General features: G+C 45.6%; 1 protein-coding gene across 1 annotated transcript in view; it reads right to left on the bottom strand.

Moving 5' to 3' along the window:
* CCBE1 (collagen and calcium binding EGF domains 1) overlaps positions 1 to 17,129 on the bottom strand; it is a gene marked incomplete at its 5' end in the record, with an annotated part of 163,809 nt that extends 146,680 nt beyond the window's left edge. Inside the window, 2 exons of the mRNA XM_081213082.1 lie at positions 16,670 to 16,750; positions 16,960 to 17,129. Of these exons, the coding sequence (XP_081069208.1) occupies positions 16,670 to 16,750; positions 16,960 to 17,129 (251 nt within the window). The remainder of the gene's footprint in view (positions 1 to 16,669; positions 16,751 to 16,959) is intronic.
* Positions 17,130 to 19,981: the final 2,852 nt, after the last annotated feature.

Genomic DNA, 19,981 nt, shown 5'->3' with positions numbered 1-19,981 from the left:
AAACAAAATTAATATTGAGTATTAATAAATGTTTTTCAATGAAGCAACACATCCATCATTAGCCATCTCTACATCATACCAGTGCCAGGATAGTGCAATATTTTATTCTGAACACTGAGAAACAGCATGCACGACATAACTACGTGAAAAGCCAGGCTCTGTTTGTTTGCTTCCTTTATTCTTAAATCAGCATTAAGTGCCGGCTCGCCCATGACGCAGGAGGAGGCACCTGCCTCAAGTGGCACCGCCGCAAAGGGCTACACACCTATTTCACTGTCCAGCTGTGCTATGGGTCTCCATAGTCTCTAAGGGCAGAGAGGGAACAGCAGCAAACCTCTGCAGAACGCCAAGTCAACGAGAGGGGAGACAGTCATCTCTCCACCCCTCCCAGCAGTGTGGCGGGGCTTTGTACCAGATTCTCCCTTCAGGAGAAACCCCATCACTGAGCAGGGGTGGAGGAGATGTGCAAAGGAAGGGAGAAGCTGGTGCAAAGCCCCACTACCAGGTGGGAGGGGGGATGCAGAAAGCATCTCACCCTGCGTACCAGCCTGGTGGAGAAGACTGTGAAAGGGCTTCCTTACGGAATTTGCTGTGGGATGTGATACATAAGTAGAAGTCAAGTACAACATTCCTTGTTTTCCTAGAGTGGACATGCAAGGGGATGTTTGGGCCAGCCAGTCGAAAACTTCCTGTTTCCTCCTGTGCTGGGACATACTTCCTCTTGCATGTGACTAGAGGTGGGCGTGACCTTACCTGTGCAGGTAACAAAAGCACAAGGCATGCAGCCATCTTTCTCTTTTTGACTTCCTCTCTTTGATGGACCAGCAGCTTTTTTAGCTAGAAATGATCAGCCAACAGAGGACAAAGGGACTATCTCCATATAGGATAGACTCACATGTATATATATCTGTAACTATGTCTCCCTTCAGGGATCCAACTGTGAACTGATGATGCGAGTAAACTACTTTTATATATCTTAAATAAGATTGTGGCGTGTTTATTGTTTTAAGAGTGAAATAAAGGGATCTTACCAGGAATCTATATTGAGAAGCTTAATCAAGCTTGCAACCAGCTATGCGCTGTGCGTTTAAAGGGGAATGTTAAAACTCTGCTGAGTTATAGAACTTGCTAGCACAAGTTAGAAAGGATATCAATAAACAATATATCCTCTCCTGTCTCCCCGAACATTCCCACATTTGCCTCCCCCATTGTAGGGGTGGTAGAAAGGCATTTTGCTTCAAGTGCCCAAATGCCTCCGGCTATCGCTGAGCAAGGCAGCTCTGCTCATATACAATATGGCATTAAACTGCAGGTTCGAATTGCGTCTGCTTCCAAGTCCCATATTTACAGAGGGAATGGCCTTCTCATGGAAATGCAAATGAGCTGCTTTATGATAAAACGGGGGCTGACTGTCTCACCCCAAACCCAGCCGCCATGGGAACAAATAAGCAGGTCACAAGAAGTCAAAGCAATATATCCCACATCTTATCATTACCACAGGAGGGAAACACTTGCGTAAAAAGGAGCAGGGAATTATCAGCCAAAGGCTAAATAAAGAGGACTCTGTGTGCATTTGCAACGAACAAGTTTAAGAACAAATCAAAACTTTGTAATACAAAACTGTAGAAATAAAATAAGTCTCCAACAATATTCAGCTTCTGTATTTAGGAAAGCTTGTTTGAAGAAAATGTCCTCCCTGATTAAGTTTTAACCGAGTCTTCTCCTTACAAACTGCAAGACCCCGGATTCAGAAAGGATGACTCAAAACTTTTTTCAGAGAGTTTAGCATTTGATAGAGAATGCCTTCTCTACCCCTCATATCATGCACTCCACCTGCCCCCAGTAAACTATTCCCTCCCTTTTTTTGCATTTTGGCAAAATTAATTCATTGTGGTTAAACTTTGTGAAGTTTTGCAAATGATTTTGAAAAATTGTTCATTTATTACTCGTTTTTGTTTGGCAAGATTTGTTAGAGCTGTCACTTCTTCCCCTGACTCTGGTGATCAAGACTATAATCCTATACCCACTTACCTGACAGTAAGCCTCACTGAATTCAATGGAATAACTTCTGAGTGTACATGCTTAAAGGTAAAGGTAAAGGGACCCCTGACCATTAGGTCCAGTCGTGACCGACTCTGGGGTTGTGGCGTTCATCTCGCTTTATTGGCCGAGGGAGCCAGCATACAGCTTCTGGGTCATGTGGTCAGCATGACTAAGCCGCTTCTGACGAACCAGAGCAGTGCACGGAAACGCCGTTTACCTTTCCGCTGGAGTGGTGCCTATTTATCTACTTGCACTTTGACATGCTTTCGAACTGCTAGGTTGGGAGGCAGGGACAGAGCAATGGGAGCTCACCCCATCGCGGGGATTTGAACCGCTGACCTTCTGATCAGCAAGTCCTAGGCTCTGTGGTTTAACCCACAGCACCACCCGCGTCCCTGTACATGCTTAGGATTGCATTATAAATATCTGGTGGCAGGGAGGGGGGAGGGATTTCATCTTGTTTCAACTGCAAATGCATATGTACAGTTCATGAGCTTCATGAAATGCACTTTTATTGTTGGTATCGCTTTACAAAATGTGTTTATCACCTTGGGACTAATGTAGATTGCAATAGAAACATGTCTTAATAAATAGAGAGCAACCTGCCATATCACACCCAGCAGCTCATACAAAGAACTGCTGCCCCCAAGGATTGCTACCATAAGGTTTCTGCCCAGCACTGTTACACATTCTTGTAGATGCTTGTAATTTGTATGTCAGGTTCATGCCTTGATGCAGACCAGAATTCCAGAATCCTCCAACCTAAGCCTAGATTGGTCCACCACAGGATTTAGAGACAATTCTGGAAGGGAAAACGCCAGTATGTCTGGAACTGAGAAGAAGGAAAATACCCTGAAATGAACATCTTCCTTTAATAACCGTAGTCTCAGTACAGCTTCTTATTTCTAGGAGTCTCAGGCCTCTGAACTCCACAGCAAAATCTGCTGTATTCATTTACTCTTTGCAGTATAGCCAGACCTCTGCTGATTTAAAGGTCAGCGTTGCTTGTTCTCTGCATTACAAATATATTAGGAAAAATATAATTTTTGTCCTACAATAGGGATGTTAAAACTGTATCCCTGGTTTTCATCTGTGATACAACTGGGGGATACACTGCCATATTTTGCTAGGCCAGAACTCATGGGTAGATATACCAGGGTTGATCTTGCTATGGGATACAGTGGTGCCCCGCAAGACGAATGCCTCACAAGACGGAAAACCCGCTAGACGAAAGTGTTTTCCGCTTTGGAGGTGCTTCGTAAAACGAATTTCTTATGGGCTTGCTTCGCAAGACGAAAATGTCTTGTGAGTTCCTGCGGGTTTTTTTCCCCTCCCCCCCTTTTTCCCAAGCCGCTAAGCCGCTTATCAGCTGATCCGCTAAGCCGCTTATCAGCTGATCCGCTAAGCCCACTAAGCCGCTAATAGCGCTAATCCGCTAATGGGCTTGCTTTGCAAGACGAAAAAACCGCAAGACGAAGAGACTCGCAGAACGGATTCTTTTCGTCTTGCGAGGCACCACTGTACTATGAATTGATCACTTGAAGTGCCTTTCATCAGGGGGAATTGAATTGTTGTTTGTTTACTTACCAACCACTCAAAGGTAGCATTCACATGGTAAACCAGGGATTGGCAACATGGCACCTGTGGATTTACATGTGACCGCAGAGTTCCCTCCCCTTCTCGTGTCTGATGAACTGTAGCCAAAAGAATAGGTTGTAAACTCTACTTGGTTGTGGGGTGGGGGGTGCCCAGGACAGTTTCGTTGGTTTGCAAATGTGCCCACGGACTCAAGAAGTTCAATGAACCCAGCAGTAAACCAAAAATTTATGGTTTACTATGAATATGGAGATTAGGATGATTTCAATTTAATTCCCGTCCTTCACCATAAGGTCCCAACGATTTAAAAAAACAAGCACACCAATATTAACAATTTCAAATCATTTACGCATGTGTGTGTGTGTGTGTGTGTGTGTGTGTATGGTATGTATATATGTATGGTATATCAGGTGTGGAAGAGGTATGTCTTCAGCATATGACGAAAACCGCATAATGAAAATGCCAGACGCAACTCTGTGGGGGAGGGAATTCCACAACTTAAAGGCTGCCGGAGAGAATTCCCTCTCCAATCCCCCAAAATTGCTGAGAGAGGTGGAAGTACCAAGAGGACCCCCCTCTGCTTATCTTAAAACCCGAGAGGGTCTGTAGAAAAGGAGGTGGTCTTTCAGATATTGAGGTCCAAATCATTTAGGGCTTTGAACTTTAATATGAACATCTTGAATTGTGCTGTCCTGTTCCTGCCCATGAAGCACACATGCACTTACTCATGCATAAAGAAGCCAACAAACAAAAGGTGCAAACTCAGCAACGAGACCAGAGCAGGAATTAATCCAGCCAGCCTTAGACACCACAGATACAGCAAGGAACAAACCTACTCAAGAGAGGCGTTTCAAGGTTCCCTAACCGCAGCTCAGAAACAAGGTCAGGGGTGAGGATTCTGTGATCAGGAGCAGAGACTGCACAAGAGCATGAAGTTTTCCCCCAGCAACTGGCTCCACCTACCCACCATGGTTTTAAAGAGAGGTAGGGACAGTCTAGCTATTGCATGTATGCCTGTCTTGCTGAAAATGCCTGGCCTGCTGCCGCCTCTTGATACGCACCTCAGAAAGGTGGCCTTGCCTTTCCTCCACCCCTGACAGCTCAGTCCATGCTGTGGAGCTCCCCTGCCCCTCCATCTGGCAGAGAAGTGGCCTCCCTGGCTGTGATGGCCTGGTATTCAGACTCGGATGCTGAACCTAAGGGACCCCAGCCTGCACAGGATTCCCCGCCTCCAGAACCAGCTGACCTGGGGCTGGGGCATGAGCCTCAAGGGTCCTCACCTGTGCTGGATCCTCAGGTGCAGGCATCAGCTGAGTCTGCTCTGGCTCCTGAGGTGATGGAGGACCCATTGCCTGCAGGTGCTCCACTCTCAGCCCTGTCAGAGGAAGCTGAGGTTGCCTCTGGGTCCGGTAACCCTCCAGCCTCTCCTGAGCTGCAGAGGCTCAGGGCAGAGAGGTGGAGGGAACTAAGTTCCCGCAGGAGCAGTGCTTGCCACCAGGCCAGGAGAGGCGAGTCACCAGAGGATCAGGGCCGCCCTGTGCCTCGGGGCATATAAAAGCTGGCCAGCCCCAGTCCCAAGTTGTGGGAGCAACCTTGTTGGTTACTAGTTCCTGCCTGAACCCTGTCCTGCTTTCCTGCCTGAGCTCCTGACCTGCCCTGGCTCCCTGCTTGCAAGCCTGTTCCTGACTTCACCCAACTCCCTGCCCTGCACCCAGCTTCAGCTACTACAGACTGCCTCCATGTTGCACCTTTGTCCAGGGACCGGACTTGGACCTCGCCTCTCGGGTAACCTACGGGACCAGCACACTGGCATTGGGTGGCCATGCCTCCTCACCCTGAGCCAATGAAAGCAAGGGGGCTACGAAACGTCCAAAGGGCCTCAGTGGAAGGGCCTGGCTCTAAGTCGGAAGCTTGAGCAGGAGAGCTCTGGTGCACACGGCCTTTTCCTCCCACTGTCCTGCTCATCAAAGTCCTCGGGGGAGGCTATGAGATGGCCCCAGAAACTGGCAACTCATTCCTCCCACACCACAAGCAACACAAACCACAATCCCTGATTTAGCTTTATGTCCAAACTGGGGTTCATGATTTGTTACTGCTGACACAGAAGATATTTGGGATGCCAAGAACAAACTTTGGCTTCATGTCACAGTTTGTATGGAGAGAAATAAAGCACAATCCTCAGTTCAGCAGTAACACTAAGCTGGGAATCATGGTTTGTTGCTCCTGCAGGGAGAGGAGTTAATGTAGGAGCCCATCTGCACCATTCATTGTAAACATGGTAAGAATCCTTTACAACTAGCGAAGGGGGATCAAGGAACAGTAAAGACACGTTTTTACTAATTTGGTAGCAACCTACCAAATTATTATTCTGGAGGTGCTCTTTCCAGAACTTCAGCTATGAAAAGCTTAATGTTACCATGAAACTGTACATTACATTCCCTACACGCAATACAGAGCACAGACTAAAATGTCAAAAGTAGCAGTAGCCGCAGCAGCAGTAAGGATATATGTCTTACGCAGATACCCGTAGCAAAAGCTCATCTTGCATGCATGTGGCTAAAAGACTTGTTGTTTACATGCTACTTTATTTACTTAAGAACAAGTAGACCGCTTAAATATGTAGCACGAGGTAGATATGTATTCCATAAAAAGGTACTGCCAAAAAGCTTAACTATAATTTAACAGATGTTCTTAGGTACTCTTGTGAAAATAAAAGGCAGCCTTTCAACAACAAAATGCAAACTAAACCAAACCAGAATGCAAACTCAACTTACTTCAAGTTCTCAGGAAACATGCAGGGAGTCAGACTTCACCATTTACTCACAAATGTGCAAAGAGTCAACCACTAATTTTGACAGTTATTTTAATATATAAAAAAAACCTTCGGAAACTACCATAGCACATGTTGGCTTGACTCAAATTCAGATGACAGCAGAAGCCAAGGATTTTGCTTCATGGCCTTGGAAGAGTTACACTGCGTCGTCCTTGGCTCTTTATCTGTAAAGCATTGACAGAAATGAATTATTTCACAGGGTCCCTGTGAGGTAGGTAGAATGTGAGCGTGCTGCCACCCACCTCTATGGATAAGGATTGTGATGATGTGGAAAGGCCCCATGTCATATTGTACAATAAGCCAAAATGAGACAATACAGAGCAATACTTTCAGATGTAATCACTCTGAAATTTCCTTGCACATGGTGATTTTTGGCTGCTATCCACAAACCACTAGAGCCAACAGAATGACTTAGCTCCAGCGAAATGTAGGTAGCTCGAACACAGACATGCAGGACCAAAATGGGTTCTAAGTTGCGCTTTAGTGAGTATCATCATGAACAGTTTACTATCCAGTTTGTCAGCAATGTGTTGTTGTTTAGTCGTTTAGTCGTGTCCGACTCTTCGTGACCCCATGGACCAGAGCACGCCAGGCACTTCTGTCCTCCACTGCCTCCCGCAGTTTGATCAAACTCATGCTGGTAGCTTCAAGAACACCATCCAACCATCTCATTCTCTGTTGTCCCCTTCTCCTTGTGCCCTCCATCTTTCCCAACATCAGGGTCTTTTCCAGGGAGTCTTCTCTTCTCATGAGGTGGCCAAAGTATTGGAGCCTCAGCTTCACGATCTGTCCTTCCAGTGAGCGCTCAGGGCTGATTTCCTTCAGAATGGATAGGTTTGATCTTCTTGCAGTCCATGGGACTCTCAAGAGTCTCCTCCAGCACCATAATTCAAAAGCATCAATTCTTCGGCGATCAGCCTTCTTTATGGTCCAGCTCTCACTTCCATACATCCCTACTGGGAAAACCATGGCTTTTACTATACGGACCTTTGTTGGTCATGGATCACTGCCTTGCCGTGGCGAAGGGGCTTGAAGAACTCAGAGAAGCTATGAACTATGCCGAGCAGGGCACCCAAGATGAACAGGTCATAGTGGAGAGTTTTGACCAAACGTGATCCACCTGGAGTAGGAACCGGCAAGCCACTCCAGTATCCCTGCCAAGAAAACTCCATGGACAAAGACAACAGTCAGCAATGTAAGCCTATTCATATCTCATCCAAGGGTTTCTTCCACAGCTATAAAAAGTAGGGGTGTCATAAGCATTTGTGGGAAGGTGAACAACCAATCTGAAATGCCATAGATAGATAGATAGATAGATAGATAGATAGATAGATAGATAGATAGACAGATAGATAGATAGACAGACAGACAGACAGATGAAGGTCTTCTGGTCAAAGCAACGTGGGAGGCAGCAGCTGCAAGTTACTAGTCTCTGCAGCCACAGCAGGCGCTGCGATTCTCCAGCAGTTTGACTTCACCCCCGACAGCACACTCCATTTTCTCTCGAGACAGATGGATGCCAACAATAATAAGTAGCACTGTTGTGTACTAGTGTTGCGGCTCTTTGCACTAGCACTTGTGCGTTTTCACAGAAAGGTCTTAAATCAGTCTATAGTCCAAATGTAATACTTCCTTCGTTGATTTCTCCCCCACATTAATGACATGAATTCACACATAGTATATAAATAATGTGAGAGAGACTTTTAAATATGTTTTTGTGCAGTTGTCTCAGAGCTAATCCCACTGGAGCGATCACTATGATTCAAAGTACCTCTCATGCATTAAAAGCTTTATCTTCTGGGAAAGTGGATCAGGTTACGCAGAGGAGGTTAGTAATAAGATATCTTGCTTGGTCTTTCTTTAGGAAAGCAGGTCCTCATCACCTGACCCTTTGCATTAATCTTTAGCACTTGAAAATCTAGTTCATAGTCATTCTGGTCATCCTTTGCAAAAACTTGTTACAAAAAAACCTTTCCCGCTTCCCTCGTTAACACAAGCTTTTCCAAACCTAGAGAAAAGAAATCAGAATAAGATGTTCATTATTCTGCAAGCAGTTGCTAAAATTTGGCAAGGGCTATATATAATGCAGTACCAGTGAAGAAAAGATCTATCCTTACGCTGCTAGGATGCTTCCCAGGAAAACATTGGCTACTTGTATACTAGGGCCCTTAGGACTGTCAAGGCATTGCTTTTCCACAATCAGACATAAGGGAAATTAAAATGGTGGTTTGACACATAACGCTTACTATATGTTCTATTTCCCAGGAATGCCCTTCTCTAGGGTCGAGAATCCTTATAAGTCTTATTCAGTAAAGGTCCCCTGCAATGTTGTTTAGTGGTTTCCTCCTTGCAGTTTCTGTCCCTTTTATTACTTTAATCATGAATTGCCCTTTTCTTTACTTCCATGTTTTCTTTCATAGTGAAATGGTGCTGTTTCACTATAACAGAAAGAAAGAGAAAAATAATGACAGGAAAACCATCATTAAAACACACACCCTTGAGGTACTGAAGCCGACTAATTAAATTAAGGAACAACTCATCACTAACCCCACAGCAAAAAACAGGAAGCAATAAAAAGGGCAGAATGTGTCAGAAGGACATTTTTAAATCAAAAGCACCATAGCACATAAAAGCCTTAATACTTTGTGCATCACATTGGATGGGAACTGCAACTGAATTTTACAAGAATGGTTGCCACTGACAGTTGGTGATACACTCCCAGAGCCTAGGAGTGAAGATTTGCTTGCCTTCTGGGCAGAACACAAGAGACACAATTACCCATCCCAGTTAACTCTGTTGTTGTTTTTAAAAATGTTTCTCCAATGCCATTTTCACTGACCTCATTTATCCTGCAACACCCCACAGGGAACAAGAACTATTAGTACTTAGATAAACTGCTGCAAACCACTCTGAGCCTGTTGATGGCATTGACAAAATTTTACCACTGGGTTTTAATGATTCTGAGTGAGATTTATTATCTGTTTTATTTTGATAGCTGGCTTTTGCTAATTAACCGTGGTGGTGCTTTATGTAAGCCATTTTTAGATAACTTTACTAATAAAGGTCACAAAAAAGTTAAATAGGGGACAGCCTGATGAGACAATAACTCTGCACTGGCTGCCAGTGAACTACCAAGCCCAATTAAAGGTGATGGTACTTGCATAAAAAACCCTAATCACCTTGGGACCCAAGTAACTGGAACAATTCGCCCAATATCAATCATTTCAGGCCATATGATCAGCAGGATACGTCATGTTGGTGGTGCTACCTGTCACTGCTGCTCAGTTGGCACTGACCCATGACGGGGCCTTCTCTGTGGTGGCTCCATCACTGGTGTGTCAGCTGTGTCTGTCCCCCTCATTGCTGAGCATAAGGAGCAATTGGGAGGGGGGAAGTTTCCTGCTTACTCAGCTATCTGATGGCTGAAAGACACTGCTGTTTGCAACCTTGAAATTAGGTATGAGGGTATGTGATTGTTTTTAAAGAGTTTTTCCATGTTTGTAGATGTTTTTAAATATGCTTTTATTTTATTTGTAATTGTATTGTTTTAACATTTTGATGTTTGCTGCTCTGGGCTCCTTTGGGATGAAGGGCAGGGTAGAAATTTAAACAGAAATTTAATTCCGCTCTGCATATCATTTTTACATCAGTTTGTGGGTTTTTAAAAATAAGTCTTTAGTATGCACATTTTTGCAAGGAATATCTCCTAATATATTGCTTTTTAATGTGCATTTCTCCCTAATACATGCATTTATATAGATACTATCTGGCTGGAGAACTGCAATGTAAAATTCAGAGAGGTGCTTGTTTTGAAAGATAGCTGTGTTTTGGTTCACATATTGTTTCAGCAAGTGCAAATTGGATAGGTTCACATTAAAATATAAACTAAAGCTATTTCCCCCCACATAACTAGCCCTACAGCAGAAGAACATATGGAGCTGTAATTTCATTTTGCCACACAGATCCAGCTTTCTCTAAACACTGAACATCAACAGAGGCCAAAGGACTTAGCTTGGGAAAATGACAGACCCTTTCCAATGTTAATCACTGCTGTCTGCCTGGATTTAGTTAACAATTTTTATAAACAGCATGCAACCATTAAACCAGTCATACGTCTTCTCAGATGGCCTGCAGCAAATGTTTACATGTATAATGCAATCAGCTGCTCTTCAGGCACACGCTGCGTCTCAAAGAAACACATTATCCTCGAGCTTTAGCACCAAGAGTACACCACTTTTGACAGCCACATAACATGAGCCACAATCAGGACGTTTCTCACAATCCTTCTAGGGTCATCTCAGCATAAAAGACTCCAACAGACACACGTGGCACTGCATTGTTGACAAAGCACCATCACCATCACAGCACAAAAGTGGCAAAAGTTTCACACTCAGCCAGTGCAGCAAACAAGGAATTACAATTTTTTAAAAAGATGCTACAGGGTCATGGTTTCTGTTTATCTCCTATGTGGAAATCCTTTAAGCTTCTGACCACATCCCAATCAAATACAGATTCAGATATATATACTTTCTGACAATGATTCAACTGCATAACAAATACATCTAAACTCTCTCAACACTTACTGAACATTTTACTAACTTGTTTTACCTGGTCCCCAAAGCCCACCCATTATATAATGAAGAAGTGGTTTTACTTTTCCATTCTTCTATTAATTAGTGACCCTTCTTGGTTATGCAGAGCTTTTTCTTTTTATGGATTCCCCCCCCCCCATTTCATTGCAAAATAAAGTTTCATGTTAAGCAAAATTTGTCATCCTTATTTTACCATGTATCATTTTGTCAGTGGAACTTTCTTCCAAGTAAACACACATAGGATTGTGCTGCACAGATGCAAAAGTACTAAAACACGGCGTGGGCTCCTCATTGTCATTTCATAAGGCATGTCATAAAGGTAGCTAACCTGTAGCTCTCCAAATGTTGCTTGTCACAGCGCTGTCAAGCAAGGGATATCCAGAGGGAGGAATTGACTCTTTATTGTCAAAAGTACACTTACAGGTTAGGAAAAGACATGTCCATCAGTTCATCATCTCTCGGATACTCCTAGATGGGCACCTAATGAGGCAGTTGCCACAACAGAAAGGCCCCACCCCTGACCTTGGCTTAGGTATCTCCCACACCTGAGCTGCACATAAGCAGGTGAAGACTACACCTGCGTATAGCCTTCTGCTCCTCCGCTTCAGCCCTCTTTTGGACCAGGGAGACAGCAGAGCAGGAGAGGTGGGGGCAGGAGGAGGAGATGTAGAAGCCCTTGAGTCTCCACCAACCTGACCTCTCTCTCCCCCTCCTCCCGCACCTGTTCTTTACCCTCCAATCCTGCAGCTTCTCATGCCTCTGACTCTCATCTCCTGGCTGTTACTAGGCTACCCCAGTTCACTGACCCCTTCTTCCAAGTGGGTCTCCAACCCACCTTCTCCCAGTGCCCACTCATCAGTATCCAGCCACCACTCCTCAGTGTCCAGCCAGTCACTGGCCTTGCTGGACTACAACTCCCATCTTCCTCAACCAACAGCATCAATGATACGCAATTATGGATTTTGTAGTTCAGCAACATCCGGAGGGTCCACAGGCTCCACAACCCTGTAATAATGGGACTTGTGGATAAATCATTAGCCTGCATTGCTATGTGTTTTCACTCCTTAACGCTTTTGCTTTTTATTATTAAAATGTATTATTAAAATATATTTAGAATTATTAAAATGTGTCAATGTTCCAAGGCACTGGAAATCTAACAGCACCCCAGCCAAATAAATTGAAGTAGCCTTTCCCACAATAAAGCAAGACTGCCCAACCAGAGAAGTCGCTTATAAACTATGCATTCATTGTCACGCAGTTCATGAAATCTTCTTACATGCTGAACTTCAGATCTGCACAGTTCTCTACAAACCAGTATGGTCATGACGCCTCTAGTTTCTGAGTCAGGGAGCACCACATGCATCAGCCAAACAAGTGCAGGTGGCAGGTAAGTTACAGAATTTTACATGCATATGCACTAAGCGCCATAAACTACTGCACCATATATATTTCTCCAATACTAAAAGGCAAGATCATTTATCTTGCAATCGCTCAGGGCACATTCAGTTTTTCCACACAGTGATTGTAATGCACTCCCAAATTATATTCAGCATTGTAACTGCTTCGCTTCTGTAACATTTGCCTAAGCGTTGCTGTAGACAGTGTAGAGGTTTCTCTGTGTTTTGCGCCAAAGGCTGAGAAAGAAAGTAATGGTTAGCCCGTATCTCCTTGCACCGACTGAGTAGTGACAGACCATTTGAAAAGGCTATTCTGCCAACCCATTTCTGCCCAGGAAGGAAGAAGTAATTCCTTTCTATCCCAGGGGGGAAAACCGTAAACTACTACAGCTGGTTTTTCAGTGTCAAACCACGGCAGGTCATCAGAGCAATAAACCAGCACTAACCTTTAATGATGAACATACTCTAAAACTGTGGTCCTCAGCACATCTACATCTATCTTGCACACCATGCAGGGTAAACCAAAATTTGCTGAGAGCTGCAGAAAATCTTGATTCCTTAGTTACGCTTATTATACGCATTTGCAAACACATCATTATTGCATTCAGAGTTTACATTTTAGGTGCGCAAATTAAATTAAAAATTAAAATGTGTGAAGAGCTTTCAGAGAAATAAGTTAATGGAAATCAGTGAGACTTGCAGCCAGATCCTAATCATGTCTAGACAGAAATAAATCACAGTGATTTCAATGGGGCTTGCATCCTGGTGAGTAATATTAGGAGTGCAACCTTCCTTCCAAATAAGTTTGTTTAGGTCCGCAGTACAAGCCATCACTATTTCTTAGAGATACCAAAGGGTTCCTGTATCAGCAATGGCACTGGGGTTGTGTAAACACTCAGGGTGAAATCCCAGAGGCATTTTCTACTGCAAGAACACCATTTCAGTACCAGAGCACAGAAACTTCAGTAGAGCAGCTTGCAAGATTCAACAAACTCCAAAGACCTAATCTTGCTTATTTTTAAGGATAAAGGGTAAAAAAAGAAAGACGGGAGCGTACAGCAACATGATATGATTCTTTATATCAGCATTATCAAAACAGGACAAACAGCTGCCCTCCTTATTTAATCTTAGAAAGGGGATGTATACCTCTAGTATGCATGCTTACTTCACAAACCTATTTAATTATTTACTTAATGTGTTATTATGTAGCACCCGGGTTTTTTGTGCTCCTGTTGTAACCAGAAATAATAAACAATGTGGTTTAAAATCCAGGGGAAGAAGAGAGCAGTCTCCCTGCCCATCTTCACAGAAACTTTTCCTCTATGCATGTGAGGGCATTACAAATTGTTGTCTATGGTTGCATGCTCAAATACATGTGGTCAGATGCTCACAGCACTCCACTAAAGACCGGCCTTTATGCCTATACACACAAGCACCATTTAAAGTATTGCAAACAGGCTTGTTAGCATTGTATGCCTGCACTTGCAGAATCAAAAAAGGCACCACTGCAGCATCACAGTAAATGTATGCAGGAATTTAAGCCATAAATAACAACCCCCTTATATAAGATTGCCTGGTATATTGTTTGTTACTGAGCTTATAGTAGGTCTAATTATTAATTTCTAAGCAGAGTAGTTCTGGGATATACTCCAGATTTGAAGCAGTAAACACTGGCTTAAAGTGTGGAAACTTGTGTATGTAAACACGCACCAGACAAATGCCAGGGATCCAGAGGCAATCAAGGTTTCTTCCTTGACACTCAACTCTTCCAAGTGTTTCTCCCCCCCCCCCCCAAAAAAAATGTAATTGCAAAGGCTCCCTTCACATTTTATAATACAGCTGAGCGACTGGAAGTCTCAGGGTGCAAAGAGAGTCCTGCCCTACGATGCTATCTCACATAGAGAGAGAAAGAGCAGCCAACCCACAAGGAAGGGAGATGTACAGAAGCATCAATAGCTGAGGAAACAGAACTTGCTGGCAGCTCAAGGGTAGGGAACTGAATCCATCTGGTAGGACAGATTCCTAAACACGCACACATACCCTGTGGCCCCACTTTGACAAGCCAGCAGAACAATGAACCTGTCAACCACATGATGTCCTCATGGTGCCAGGTGATAGACACCTGGCAAACAATGGGAGGGGGGTCTCAGACCAGGGTACCAGACCAGGGTTTGGCACCCCAAGGCCCACAGCCCTGAAGGGGCCTCCTGTCAAACCTTGAGGCCCATCAAGTTCTGCTGCTGCTACTTCTTCCTGTTGCTACCTGTTCACCTGCGTGTCCTCTCTCTCTCTCTCTCTCTCTCTGTGTGTGTGTGTGTGTGTGTGTGTGTGCACCTTTCCCTTTCTCTGGGCAGTGGTGCAGGAAGGAAAATAACACTCTGCACAAGCTCAGGGGTGTGCTTTTAAACACCATGGTCTCCCAGGTGCCTCTGTTCACAAGGCATCTTGTGAAGATCTGTCTTTTTGCCCAGGCTTTCCCTAACCCAGAAGATCGAACTCTGCTATTTCTGATCCCCCATTCTTCTCTGTTCCACTGTTTTTATATCACTGTTTTATTTATTTTTAGTGTTATCCTTGCATACCGCTTGACACTTCCCTTCTTTTGTTAATACTAAGTGATCATATTAATATATTGATTTCAGCAGGAATATATTAATTTCATGCCCGACCTCAGCAGGTATTTTAACTGAATTCTGGTTCTGTAGTTTAACCTTTAACCTCATTGTACTATTGATTTCCTTGCACAACACACACAGAGACGCCTGTGATTAAGTGGTCTTCAAATAAAACAGTAAAAATAAATGCTTTTTAATGAAGATATAAATAAAACAAGGGATAGTCCCAAGCCTCTGGGGCCCAGACACATTGCGGGAGAAGAAGCATGGTTCCTGTGTGATAGATAAATTAGGGTTGCCATACTTCAAAATGTGAAAACCCAGACACATAAATTGAGAATTGAGCTTTTTTTTTTTTTTTTTTTTTGCAAAGTTGCTGAGCTCTTCGAGGGGGGGTGTTGAAGTTTCTGAGCTATTTTTAAGGAAATTTGCCCCCCAAAACCAACACTTCCAACATGGGTTGCCATATGCCCCGGTTTCCCCGGACATTTTTACCGATTTGCAGACATGTTTCCCAGTATTTCCGATGGACAAATCCTGGATATGCCCAGGAATTCCCGTTATATCTATATTAGGGATGCCATAAGTCCGGACATTACTGGGATTTCAAAGGCGGAATTGACATGGGGTGGGGATTTCTGAAAGGTGGTGCTTTGTCCTGGATCTTAGGCGAGTCAATCAAAAAAGTTTTTAGCATTTGTGTAAAAAAACCCACCTCAATAACTTTGGAGCGTTTCCTCAAAAAAGCTCAATAATTTCGGTGGTTTCCTTGAAAACCAGCGGTTTCCTGGTTTTTACTTTTTGAAATATGGCAACTCTAACAGATAAACATATTATATAGATAATATTATGCACGCACTCAAATGAGAAGTATGATGCCTGAAAAATCAGAACTATTAGAATAAACAAGTTCCGTTTTAAATACTGAAACACTAAATAAGATGGATAACAATGTGTAATAGAAAAAGCAGCTGACAACTGGGTTAAAGGTGTGTGAAAGAAAGTAATAGAAGTGGAAAGAAATTGCAATTGAGTAGATTGGAAGTCTAACACAAAGGTGGGGTGAGGGGTGAGGGATGGTGATGGGAAAACTATTTGTGGGATTGAGTGTGGGTATGTATGAACATTTTAAAGGATTGTATGCAATGTATGTTTGTATATTCGTAACGTGTGTATTAATGCTGAATTATTTTAATAATAAAAACTTAAATAAACAAAAAGAGGAGTATGGGGCCTGTGTGAGATATATATGTGTGTGTGAGAGGCAGTGGCGTAGCGTGGGTTGTCAGCACCCGGGGCAAGGCAAGTAATTTGCGCCCCCTAACCCGTGGATTTGCGCCCCCTAACCCTAACCCTCAGATGTTGCGCCCGGTGCGGCCGGCCCCCCCTGCACCCCCCACGCTACGCCACTGGTGAGAGGATATATTGGGGGGGGGGTTTCCCTTCAACTAGCCTCTGCCCTCGAACCCCCCACTCCGCTTTTCTCCTCAGCGCCTCAGGAACCCCCCGCGCAAACGCGCGCGCAGCCCCGTTCGCTCCGCCCTCGCGGCGTTGCGGCAGAAGGCGAGCGGGCGACCGGCGGCGCGGACTGACCTGAAGCAGGTGGCGAGCTCTCCGCTGGGCTTCAGGCACGGGTACTTGGTGGTGGCCACTTTGCTCTCGGAGCAGACCTCCCTGCGAGGGGGAGAAAGAGAGAGACCGTGCTTAAACCGTCGCCTGAGAGACGTCCAAAGTCCAATTCCCTTCACGTCTCCTCCGGGGGCAGCTCCGGCTTGCTTGGCCGTCGCGGAGGCGCGGGAAAGAAGGCAAGCTGAGGAGACTGGCCCTTCCCTCACACCCCGCACCGCCGCCGCCCTGGCCCTCCAAGCCGCCGTCCCACCCACCTGTCGCTCTCCTCGGGCTCCTCGCGGTAGGTCCACGCATGCCCGAGCGCCGCCAGCAGCAGCAGCCCCAGCAGCAGCAGCCAGAGGCGCAGCACGCTGGGCGACGTCGGCGGCGGCCACAGCGCCAGCAGCAGAAGGCGCCGGGCACCTCCGCCGCCCCGCAGCACCATCGGGCGGCCTCGCGGCTCCTCTGCGCAGCGCCCGACCTCTCCGGCTGCGTGGCGCGCTCGAGGGCGCGCGGAGAGAGAGAGAGAAGAGGAGGGAGGGAGGGAGGGAGGGAGGCGGAGGCGAGCGGTGCCCCCTGCGGCGGGAGCGAGTCAGCGGGGCCGGCGGCGTGACCAGCGGGAGGAGGGAAGAGACAGGCAATGGACGGCGCTTGGCTAGGCACGGAGGAGAGAAAAGAGGGATGGGGGTAGAAGGCGACCAGATGCTTCCGAGAGGCGATCTTGGGTTGCTTTGCCCGCCGAGGAAGCGGAGAAGGGGGGGGAGCGGGAGAGCCAGATGTCGCCGAGGGTGGCGACCCCAGGAAGTGTTGGGGGAGATCGGCTTCCCCCCCCCCGAAGCTCGTGGGGCAGGAGAGAGGAGGGGGGGAGAGAGGACAGAGAAAGGGGTCGCCAGCTGGTGCACGGAGAGGCTGCCTGTCGGACGGGGGGCTGGGGTGTTTCCTTCCCAAAGCGACGCGAGAGGGAGGATCCCGGTGTTACAAGGTTCCCCTCCACACACGGTTCACCAGGAGATAGGAGATAAGAGGGATGGAGATCGGGAGGTGGAGGGGTGGCCCGCTGTTGCGCAGCGATCTGGGGCAGCAGCAAGGGAGAAGCAGCTTCTCTTGCTGGGAGGGGGGCGGAGACAAGGAGCCAGGCTCCTCGAAGATTAAGGATGAAAAGGAAGGATAGAGGTACAGCAGAGGAGCAGGATAGGAAGCGATCTAAAAGTTGTGGGTCAAAACTTGGTTTCTGGCTAGCCAAGAGATTGGGGGGGGGGGAGATGTAGGGAGAGCATGTGCGCAAAGGGAGGAGGAGTATCCAGCTATGGCAGGATGTGGGACGGGTTTTTTGTGTGTTTTTTACAGCTACTACCCAACCTGCTGGTCAGGGATAGTCTGACATAACCATCTTTCCAGGAAGGAGCGGGAGGGGTTTTCCAAAGAAGGCCAGGCAGGAGGACTCAAAGAACCTGGAGGTGGATAGAAGAGAGAGCCAGCTATAACAGGAGGAGCATGTTCCAAGGCAGCCAGAAGATTAAGCCAAGCATTTTGGAAAGGCGGGTGGGGTTGGGGGACTCAGGCTAGATCAGTAACCATAAAGTCAGGAATGGCCAGGAGTCTTAGAATGGAGGAAGGTTGGGGGGTGGGGAGCCAGAGGTTGCAGATGGGCAAGTGGAAAGAACCATCCAGGGGTCAGGAGGATTGGGAGTGGGGGTGAGCAGGAGATATAGAAGTTGCGTAGCTAACTTGCACGAGTTAGCAATTGCAAATGGGAAGAGGCTTTGTGAGCAGATGGAGAGATGCAAGAGGCCCGGTTGGTTGTGCAGTTAAATAATTCGTGGAAGGAAACGGGGCAGATCTTGGGGGGAAAATCTTTGTTCTACTTTGTTAAAGATGAGGAGTGATGTTAAGATTGTAATTTAAATTGGCTAATAGGTACAACATATTAGGTTTAAATTGGGAATGAGAACTTGTGGAACCAACGTAGGGAAAGGGGAATACAGTCGGGAGGGGAAGGAGGGAGTCCCAGAAAGAAGGTTATGAAAATAAGGGTTTAAAATTGGTCTATCTTTTTCTTTCTTTTCTTTATCTTTTCTATTTTTTCTATTCTGTTATTATTGGAAATTTTAATAAATATGATTAAAAAAAAAATAATGTTACACCCCCGCCTCACAGTGTGAGGTTCCAAGTGCGCTTTCACAAGGTCCGTGTTTCCTTTTGAAAATGAGGCACAGTGGGGACTGTGGTGTCTTTAGGATATATGGCTTATTTAGACATATATTATACAACCTGAGCCTACGATGGAGGCGTTCCCAACATTGCACTCAAAGAGCGTCTTGCTTCTCCCAAAGGTGCAGCCTAGGATCCAAGCAGACATCAACCTTGCCCTTGTCTCTCTCTCCAGCCTGCTGCTTTACTTCTACATTACATCACTGTAAACTCTTCTAAATCACATCGCCTCTGACTTTATCTGTGAAGTGAAAGGGGCTCTGCCTGTTTGCCAACTCTCACGGAGTTATGGCTCATTACCCCAGGCCATCACCTCATTGGAAGTTAGCCTTTCAACTTGTTGATTCCAGGGGATTAGCATTGTCCAGCACACAGCCTAATACAAAGGGTCAAGCTTAATGCACATAAGCCTGGGACCCAGACTTAACACCTAGCCTTAATTAAATTCTGACTCCATCTAGACCCAGAAATCTAGGGTGTCTAGCACCCACAAACTTGTAAAAGCAAGTTTAGGCTCTAGACTTAATGGTCTGTACTGGGAACTCCCATCTTGAGAGAGTAGTGTGTTTTATTTCACTTACTTCAAGGATGTTAAGCCAGCTCTGCTCCATTTGGGGGCTGTTGAGTGGGACTCTGGACTTCTGCCCAAAAGACCTGCCCCAGGGGCACTGCCAGACAAGGATTCAATATCTGCCTGGTTCATGAAATCAAGGAGAAAACAGTTGTTGCATTCGAGTCTCCCAACCTATTTCCCTGCAAGGATCTTAATCCCCATGAAGTTGGGAGCTAGAAATATCTCTTCTTTCATGTTGTTTTTCATCCTCGAGGATTCCAAATATTCTTTTTTAAAAAAACCTTTCTCTTAATCTTTCTCTGATCACTGACTATGCAGTCCTGCTTATACAGGGAAAGATATTTAGCAGAGCCAGCCATTCCAAGAACTAATGCTGGTAGTTTTTATGATGGAGTCCAGAGTCAACCTTTCCTTTCCCTTTTCTGCCCGGTACTAGAGAGCATAGATCTCTGCGAACAAATGTAATTGTTTGTGTCTCTTTGCACAGGAGAGGCACTGGAGAACCAGAATAT

This window comes from Podarcis bocagei, assembly GCF_964188305.1.
Source record: "Podarcis bocagei genome assembly, chromosome: 11".
NCBI lineage: Eukaryota > Metazoa > Chordata > Lepidosauria > Squamata > Lacertidae > Podarcis > Podarcis bocagei.
This window is presented reverse-complemented; position numbering and strand designations above follow the sequence as displayed.